Source organism: Bufo bufo, chromosome 8, assembly GCF_905171765.1.
Source record: "Bufo bufo chromosome 8, aBufBuf1.1, whole genome shotgun sequence".
Lineage (NCBI taxonomy): Eukaryota > Metazoa > Chordata > Amphibia > Anura > Bufonidae > Bufo > Bufo bufo.
In genome coordinates, this window is record NC_053396.1 from 184,320,769 (window position 1) to 184,331,394 (window position 10,626).

Consider the following 10,626-nt stretch of genomic DNA (forward strand, 5'->3'; position numbering starts at 1 on the left):
CAGCAAGCCTCATGTAGAGCAAGCTCTGGGAGAGTTCAGTGGTTTAATTTATAGCACCTGGTTGCCACACCCCTGAACCATGCAGAGAAAAAAAAAAGGATATAAATGGCAGTACTAAAATGCAAGTATTTGGGATGTAGAAACGTTACACAGGAGAAATACCGCAGATAATGTCACTGATGTCACCTGCAGCTAATATAAAATTACAGGGAATGTCACAGGTATTTGGGATGTGGAAACGTTACACAGCAGATGTACTCCAGGTCTACAGAGAAAGTACACTGGATGTCATGATATGTTTTGGATGTGCACACGTTACACAGGAGATGTAATGCAGATAATGTCGCTGTCTGCAGCGACCTAACTATTGCACGCTATTTAGCTCATAATGCTCTAAAAATAGATATTGCTGCCACACGCAATAGTCCGTAAAAGGACTTTTGGGTTTGTAACGTTTTAGCAATGTAGCGCAGGTTGCTATAAAAATATATATTGCTGCTGCCAAACACAACAATAGGACTTTTGGGTCACTGAAAAGTTTTTCAACTGAAAAAAGAAAATTTCACTCCCTACACTATCTGTCTCTTCTTCAGCACAGCTCTCCCTGACTAACACTGAGCCGAATAAGTTTCATCGGGTGCTATATAGCACCCGATGACGCGTTCAGGACAGCTAATCACTGTAATGTCAGTAACCAACATGGCTACTGCATTACAGTGAAGGGCAGTACTTACCTGCACATTCATTGACTGCGTAGCAGCCAATAAATGTGCGGGGAGGAAACTCGAGCATGGCACTCGAGCACATGCGGTATTCGGCCGAATCCTGGTGTTCAGCCGAGCATGCTTGATCAACACTATTTAAAACTAGCTGAAGGACCTGCACGGGTATATTATTAATATCTAATAATATTTCATTTAATGTTTGTGTGTGTCGTTAAAAGATATCGACAGTATCCACTGTAACAATGACATCCACAGCCCCCACCCCTTAACACTGACCCCCCACAGTGCCCAGTCTCCTTAAAATGGGACCTCCACAGCAGCCCACCCCCTTTACTTTGACCTTTACAGCAGCCTGCCCTTTTAACAGTGAATTCCACAGCACTCCATCCCCTTGACAGTGACCTCTACAAGGCCCGCTCCCTTAACAGTGATCTCTACAGCACCAGCCCCTTAACACTGATCATACGTTACAGTCCCCTAACTGACCTCCACCATTCCCAGCCCCCTTAACAGACACCTCCACAGTGCCTGCCCTTTTAACAGTGACTTTCACAGCATCCCACCGCCTTAACAGTGACCTCCACAGTGGCTTCCCCATTTTATTAGTGACCTCCACAGTACCCCATCTCCTTAAGTGACCTCCACAGCCTACAAAAGGGCATTGTGGGAGTTGTAGTTTTAAAACAGCTGGAGGGCCACAGGTTGAGCATCCATGCTCTACAGCAATCTGCCCCTTAACACTAACCTCCATAGTTGACCGTCCCCTTAACTGTGACCTCCACAGCAGGCTGCCCATAGGGTAGCCAGAGGTCCGGTTTTAGGCCGGACAGTCCGGCTTTCAGACTCCCTGTCCTCCGTCTGGTGCAGGGCCTGGACGGACATAGGGATGTTCTTTTGAACAGCTCACTCTCAGAAAGCAGCAGTGGGCTGTCTGAGCATAAGCTGCAGGGAGAAAGTCACCCTCCCACCCCTGCAGCTGACAGAAGTTGATTTTAACGTTCACTTTTTCAATACCCGTCGGCTGCGTGGTGTGAGGGGGACGTGGCCTAACCGGGTTGGGGGCATGGATTAGCAGGACCTGGGGTCAGGGTTTTTAAGTCCTCCTTTTGAGGGTAGCCTGAATGACCACCCTACCTGCCCCCTTAACTGTGACCTCCACAGTACTTGGCTCCGTTAACAGTGTCATCCACAGCGCCCTGCCCCTTTAAAGCTGACCTACAGCAGTGAAGAAAAATAGCTAGGTTGTTATGGAAACCTGGTGTAAAACTGTGTGTATGTGGAGACTAAGGACCTGCGAGCTTCTATTGGCTGTTAAGGGACATGAGACTGTGTATGTGGCAGTTGGTATATGAAGAGAAAGACCTGCAGGCTTCTATTGGCTAATGTATGTCATGTGATGTGCCATATTTGCATTTTTTGGGAATATCTCAGGAACGGTACATCCTAGGGAGCTGAGACCCGGTCTAAAACCTTCCTGGACACCTGATGTACCTGTGTGCCAAATTTTATGATTGTAAATCCGACGGATTCCTTTAGCGGACATACATACACACACACATACACACATACACTCAGCCACAACGGACCACAACAGACAAATAGCAGCTGACTCATCTTGTTGTCCAACCTATAGCTATTGGCGAGACACATAAGGAATCTGCCATGGCGGAGGAGGATGAAGATGAGGAACTGTCACTGCAAGAGGAGGTGGAGGAGTGAGAGTTGGAGGAGCAAGAGAACAATGATCAGGATGGCATGGGCAACAATACCCAATCATCTCAGCGGGGAGCAGACCCGGAAAAAACTTGCCAGCACGTGGCCAGAATGGCAACCTGTACGCTCGCTTGCTTACTCAGTGACAGGTGTATAGTTGACATCAAGCAGTCTGATAATCTGGTGCATACCCTGTTCCCTGAACCCATGGATTTCTGGCCAGGCAGACTCGAACAGTGGCCTGAACTGGCACAGGACGCGCTCTATCTTCTTTCTTGTCCAGCATCCAGTGTCATCTCGGAGAGGGTTTTTAGCAACACTGGTGGCGTGGTGACACACAAATGGACCAAGTTGCCCTCCGTCAGTGTCCAAGCCTGGAATCAGGAGGACTTTAACACTTCTCTGACTGAGGCTGATGGATAGATCTGGTCTTACTGGCGGTGCGCCATCTTGCCACTGTTGCTGCCTGCCTACCTGCCTGCCTCCATAATGCCACTGCCGCCATCATGGTACTGTTGCGACCTGCCAACCATTATGTTCTGTATGGCTGCTGCTGCTGCAGTTGCCTCCATCATGCTACCTCCATCATCCTTCCACTGCTGCGGCCTGCCGACCATTATCTTCCATAAAGCTGCTGCTGCCTGCCAACATTTGCAGTATAGTGATGACTAGCGGCAGGGGCTATATTCGAATTCGCGATATTTCGCTAATATTTGGTAGAATATTCGTCATATATTCGCAAATTCAAGATTATTTTCTTGATCGCGAAAAATCGGCAATGTATTATTCGCGTAATGCACGCGAAATACAGGTGTGGGTCACTTTAGCTACATTTTTCAAGCTGCTAGAAGTTTCCTAAGACTGGAGAAAATGGTTGGCAAGGCAGAACATTTCAATAACTTTATATGCAGATAGAGTGCTCCAATATATTCGAGATTGCAAGATCGGCACTAATGATGCGAATATTTTGGCGCAATACGTGCAAATTTACATTTTAGCAGGTCTGACTACTTATTAGTGACTGGTGCACTAAGTATTGTTGTGAACTTGTGACATTACAGCACTATGTATGTATGTATGTAGCAAACATACATACATACATACATATGGCACTATGCATGTAGCATGTATGTATGGACAGCAGAACTACAGCTACACTATATCATGATCTAACCTACACTGACTATCTCCCACTAACTTTCTGTATTATATAAATAAGCTAACTAACTAATAGTGTTGATTGCGAATATTCCAATAACAAATTTTTATCGTGAATATCGGCACTTCTAGAATTCGCGAATATTTAGAATATAGTGCTATATATTCGTTATATCGAATATTCGTCATTTTTTCCATCTGAACACATGATTCCTCCCTGCTTTTTGCTTGTGGGCCAATGACGTCATTGGCCCACAAGCAAGAAGCAGGTAGGAATCATGTGTTCACTTCAGATGGTAAAAAATTACGAATATTCTAAAAAACTAATATATAGCACTATATTGAATATAGTGCTATATATTTGTTTTTTAGAATATTTGTAATTTTTTCCATCTAAAGTCATGATTCCTCCCTGCTTAAGTTACTTGTGGGCCAATGACTCATTGGCCCAAAAGCAAAAAGCAGGGAAAAATCATGTGTTCAGATGGGAAAAATGACGAATATTTGTAAAAACGAATATATAGCACTATATTCTATAGTGCTATATATTCGTTTTTGACCCACGCCTGTATTGAGCGCGCAATATTCGCATATTACACGATCATTACCTTGCCAATTTGCGCGTAAAAAAAAAAGTAGAATATAACGAATATACAAATTCGCAAACATATGACGAATATTCTACAAAATATTCGCAAAATATCACAAATTCGAATATGACCCCTGCCGCTCACCACTACTAACTAACTAACTAACTAACTAACTATTAATGTAATGACACAGGAAAGCACAGAGCACAGCAATAACCCTGCTGTCTCTCTCAGATCTGCAAAATACTGCATACAAGGGCTGCTGGGGAGGTTCTTATATAGTAAGGGGTCGGCAACTTTTCTGTTGGTTGCTAGGGATGTTGCTAACCTCAGACAAAGACATTGCAGCCTTCTCATTGGCCCACAAGCAAGAAGGGAGGATGCTGATGAAAAGTGCCGATATTCGGGATTAATATTCGCTATTTGAATATTCGCGCCCAACAGCAGTACCACTGCTTCTATCTGCTAATCCCCTACTGTCACCAAAATTAATGCAAACACCACTTCTACCACTACTTCTACTACTACTATTACTAGTAATAGCCATAGACTGCTGTTCTACTGCCTTGCATGTTCCATCCTATGCTGCTTATGCAGCTGCTACAATTGCAGCCGCATGAAACTGTATCAGTACCGTACCATGCATGTGGAACCTACACTCCTTGAATTTTATGGTAACCTTCATGGCACATAACAGGTAGAATTTAGTGTTAGGTTCCCGTCTTACAGACATCACCTTGACGTTTGCAGACGGGCTAAAATAATTTTGTACAAAATGTATTTGCCAAGAATCTCAAATTTACTTAATAAGCATAGCATTAGCATTAGAATACTTTTTTGTACTTTATTTGGTGTGCTGTGTGCTGTTGCATTGTATTTTTTTTCTTTGTGTTTTCAGCCATAGCAACGTGCACCTGCGCATTGGGATGTGCTGACTGACCCCCTTTTTTTCTTTGCCGTTTGTACCCTTTCCACATCCAGACTGTAATGCTGCTGCTCCCAATTAAAAGGGCAAATGTTTTTAGGCTCGTTCACAACCAACCACTTTTTCTTCTGACAATCAACACTTCTACATGTGATATGGGCAGGCGTTCCGACCCTGTCAAGGGAAAATGTTTGGACACTTGGTCCCCCAAGTCACTTTTACATTTTATTTTTTTATTTTTTCATCCCATAACATTGTATGTGTTTAAACATCATCTGTCCCCAAAAAGGTAAAATTTTGGAAGCTTTGGAATATGAAAAAGCAAGACACATGTTCCAGCTTGATGTGTTTTTAAATACACTGTATGTTAACTCCATCAAATGTGTGTTTAACCATAGCTGTATATGTCAGTGTCACTCAGAGATCATATACTATTGCTGTCATCGCAATCCACAGCTGTTGGAGGTGGGAGGTAAAAAGGTTAAAAAATCATAAAAAATAAATGAAAAGGAGATAACAAGTTTTCCTAAAAATCCTAGTCCTAGGAGGCTAAAGGGGGTTATATACCAATTTTCAGCGCAATTGGAACAACTTCAGTTTGCCCCGAATTGAACTTTATACTGCAAGTAGAAAAACAACTCTGGAGGGCCTTATGCCAGCTGTCCCTCATAGAGGCATGTGTCAACCCTCCTCTATATGGCCCTTAAAGGGCTACCACCTGCCAGTTGTAACGCATAAAACTGTGTATGGCGACAGGTGGCAGAAACAAAAGGAGCTGTAAACCAGACTGACTGCTGCCCCACCATAGCCACCCTTTTATATCTCCTCCCTTCTAGCCATCTCCACTAAGCTCAGGAAAAGATCTCGCCTCCCACTTCAACACTATTCACAATCCTTTAAAGGAGCCACGTCATGACAAAGAAAAAAAATGCTAAAAAACAAAAGCAGTTATGGGCCTATACACTATATGCTAATGGACCCTCAAAACTACACTTTGGTGAAACAAATAGAGCTTTCAGGATTCTTTTTTTTTTTATCTCACCCAGATGAGGACTCTGGGTGACATATCCACCCCTTCTAACACATGTTATTACACTATGGAATGGCCAACCCCAAGACGTATTAATGGCAGATACTATGTCAGCATTTGGAAAAGGGCTAGATGCTTATCTAATAGAAAATGTCATTGAAGGTTATATATAATCTAGCAATGACTGGTGGTGGACCTGGATGGATCTGTGTCTATTTTAACTTTCCACTTACTGAAATTACTCTCACCCAGAACATTTTTTTATATAAACTTACCTTAACAAGTGACTTAAAAGGTTCTTTACCATTGAGTTGAAGAAGGTTTCCGAGGATAGGCAATGGTGTTGGCCCTGGTGGCAATCTGCCTTTGATCTTCCCTTTTGTAGTTTGTGTTATGCTTAGAAGGATGAAGACTATGCATGCTAGCAGTAACAAAGTGGTGAGTTCCATGTTGACAACGTTGTCCAGAATTAAATGTCTCACTAGGTAAATCAGGATTATTTATATGTAGGATCCAAAAAGAGGGTTGTATTTGTCAAAACTAATACCAGGTTACTCAACAGCCATCTAGATAGTTTTTTCTCTGAGGGGTGAACTCAGTTCTTTAAGTTGGATCCAATCCCATTGACTGAGAAACAAATTTCAGGACTGTGACTCACTGCGCTGCAAGTACAAAGTTTAAGACAAACCTAAAGGGGTGGTCTCACCTCTGCAAATGGCATTTATCATGTAGACAAAGTTAATATAGGGCAATTAATAATGTATTGTGATTGTCCATATTTCTTCCTTTGCTGGCTGGATTCATTTTCCATCCTATTATACACTGCACATATCCAGGGGTTACGGACATCCTGCAGTCCAGCAGCAGTGGCTGTGCATTCACACTATAAGAAAAAGTTCTCGTCTATGTGCACTCCAGACAGTCTGGCACTTTTTCCTATAGTGTGCTGGATTGCAGGGTGGTCATTAGTGTTGAGCGCGAATATTCGAATAGCGAATTTTAATCTTGAATATCAGCACTTTGCTAATTCGCGAATATTTAGAATATAATGCCATATATTCACTAATTCAAATATAAGTTTTTTTTAAAAGTTGTTCCCACTTCCCAAAAGCAGTTCTTCTTACATGTCCGGGGGACTCCGTGCTCCTTGCCCGCTCCAGTCAGTGCCCGTTGGCGTGTCTGCCGAGTGCCGACTTCGTGTGCGCATGGAGCGTTCCCATCACCATGGCAACGCCTCCATGCTAGAATGTACTTTCGGATGTGAGAATCACGGTCATCTAGACCATGCTCAATGTTGGATGCGCAATTCGAGAAAAATTACGCATTTAGCATCCAACTTAATTTTGTGTATAGGCAACGTTCCTAATGGTTGGCTTGCTATAATTAACGAATATAGAGAATCTAGCACTATATTCGTATTTGTTATATTCGTTAATTCCAGCAAGCCGACCATTGCCTATACACAGAACTAAGTTGGATGCGCAATGCGAGTAATTTAAGTAAGTTCCTAATGGTTGGCTTGCTAGAATTAATGAATATAACGAATTAACGAATATAACGAATAGTATTCTATTTATTGCAAAAAATAGGCAAAGTAATATTTTCGCATTGCGAATCCAACTTAGAGCTGTCCGTAGGCACCTTTCCTATTGGCTTGCTAGAATTAACAAATATAGAGAATATAGCGCTATATTCGTTATCTTCGTTAATTCTAGATAGCCAACCAATAGGAAAGTTGCCTTATACAGTTAAACTCACAATATGCAAATAATTAAATTGCATATTAATCGCGATAAATATAATAATGACGAATATTCGATTTCGACGAATATAAGACAAATATTCAATCGAATATTCCCGAAATATCGCGGAATCGAATATGGCACCTCCCGCTCATCACTAGTGGTCAAAACCCCTGGAAACGAGCAGTGTATAATGTGATGGAAAAATGAATCAAGCCAGCAAAGGAGGCGATATAGACAATCGCAATACATTAGTAAGTGTATGTATTAACTTTGTCGACATGATGAGTGCCATTTACTGAAGTGAGACAAACCCTTTAATTAACCTGTACCTTTCTAAAAAATATGCAATTTGCAAATGGATAAGAAACATAGGGGCACATTTAGACTGGCGTTTTAGATGCTGGTGACCACACACATTTTTTTTAAATCGCATTCCATGAGCTATAACTTTTTCGTTTATCCATCAATGTACTTGTATGAGGTCTTATTTTTTGCAGGATAAGCTATAGTTTTTAATGCACCATTTTGGGAACATGTAATGATTGATTAAAGCCAGCTGTTTAGCTAAAACCCCCAGTTGTTTACGTCAGTAAAAAGGCATATTAGTGGTCACTGAGCTGGCGGTGGATCCACTGAAGTTATGAAGAGGCGTACTTAACTTTGGCGGATCCTCTGCCAGTTCTAAATGTAAGACAGCTTCTTTGTTGCCTCACATTTATACCTTTTTCTACGCCTGAATGAATTGGGCTTGCCGGTGTTATAACAAAAATCCTTACTTTGTGAAAATACCTTACCCCTCACGACTTTCGGGGGTGTGCGCCTCAACTTCCGGGGGTGTGCGCCTCAGCGCAAGTGCACTACCACAGCACGGGTAAGGTAAAATTACAGGGAGCGCTGACTCACGGACATCGCGCGTGCGCCCTCAGGGGTAAGGAGATCTGACGGTCTTTTCTCCTTACCATCACCCTGCGCATGCTTGGATTGTGAAATCTCCTTACCCTCACAAGGGTTAGGGTTAGAGTTACGCCCCCCAATATGCTTCACTCACCACCCACCCCCCGGATGGCTGATAGTGCTGGGAGCAAGAGGAGATTCCACAATCCGCGCGTGCGCAGTGTGAGGGTAAGTAGAAAAGACCATCAGATCTCCTTACCCCTGAGGCGCACACAGGCGTGTCCGTGAGTCAGCGCTCCCTGTAATTTTACCTTACCCAGGCCGTGGTAGTGCGCTTGCGCTGAGGCGCACACCCCAGAAGTTGAGGCCCTCCCCCGGAAGTCACGAGGGGTAAGGTATTTTCACGAAGTAAGGATTTTTGTTAGAACACTGGCTCATCTTCTTCCCCGCCCATGCCATGCCCCTGGCGTGAGCAGGGAGAAGTTGCAGATTGCTATGCAAATAATCATTGCGCCACAATCTGCTCCTGAAATACGCCTTATTTAGGCATATTTCAGCATCATAAATGACCCCCATATTTTTCCAAGTCCCATGGTAAAATGTGAAATTGATATTCATTAACTTTCGTTTATAGATGATTAATTACGCTGCATCCCTGTACATAGTTATTTAATATATAGACTTAAAGGAATGTTCCAAAACGAAGATATTGATGACCAATACATAGAATAGGTCATCAATGTCAAATTGATGGCCATCCAACACCCTTCATCCCCCAGCTCATCTATACGTATTAGCTGCAGCCTCAGTTCCAAGTAAACAATGGACTGAGCCTAAACACGACAGCGCTGTACACTGGGTAGTAGCCACTTTCAGTTACCCAAGAACAGTCACAACGCAGTCTACAGAGCTGAGGTGCTCAGGCTCTGTTCACTATTCACTTCTGGAAAGGAGGCTGCCACTAACGGCTATTTGGAGGGGGGGGGGGAGATTTTGGCTGTTGGACACCCAAAGATCTGATATTTAGGACCAATTCTATGGCTAGGTCATCAATATGTTAGCACCACAAAGACATTGGGGATAATTTATCAAAACTGGTCCAAAGGAGAACTGGCTCAGTTGCCCATAGCAAATAATCAGATTCCATATTTAATTTTCCAAAAGAGCTCTGGAAAATGAAAGGTGGAATATGATTGGTTGATAGGGTCAACTAAGACAATTTTTCCTTGCACCAGTTTTGATAAATCTTCCCCTACGTCTAACATTTTCAAACATTTTTTATTTTTATTTTCTAAATATACAGTAAGCGTTGAAATGACTGCTGGGGAGTTAGGTTACTAAGTTTGAGCACCTTAGGGTACTGGCAGACAGCGCAGTTACTGCATCGGCAAACATGCAATCACAATAGAGTTATAGAATTTAGCCAGTTTATCACCTAATTAAAACCTGGTTTCCTACATAGCAGAAATTATCTAAATTATTTAATAAATTGCAGCTGGCTACATTCAAAAACTGAATGGGAGACGGAAATGCTAGAGGAAGAAAGTGGAGGAGGCAGAGAAGGGAGGATAAGAGGAGGGGAGCTAAGGGGCTTGTGACTGAGAGAAAGGGACGATGAAGGGCTACTGAAAAAGAGAAACTGAGGATGACAACGGAGGAGGCAGAGAAATTGGAAAAAAAAGTGACTTTGCTAATAATCTTGATTTAACATTTCCTGCCACTCATAAGCATGGGTCTCCATGGTAACAGACTACAAACAAACTCTACGCAGTCTGATCCTTCAGCCAGCCTTCCTTCTGTCTTCTCTCTACTTTTCCTAATTTACCTTTGGTTCATTATCAAGAAA

General features: G+C 42.7%; 1 protein-coding gene across 1 annotated transcript in view; it reads right to left on the minus strand.

Moving 5' to 3' along the window:
• Positions 1 to 6,590, minus strand: part of LOC121009532 (cytochrome P450 2C5-like) — a 99,780-nt gene extending 93,190 nt beyond the window's left edge. The window contains exon 1 of the mRNA XM_040442732.1: positions 6,417 to 6,590. Within this exon, the coding sequence (XP_040298666.1) occupies positions 6,417 to 6,590 (174 nt within the window). The remainder of the gene's footprint in view (positions 1 to 6,416) is intronic.
• Between the last annotated feature and the right edge of the window lie 4,036 nt (positions 6,591 to 10,626).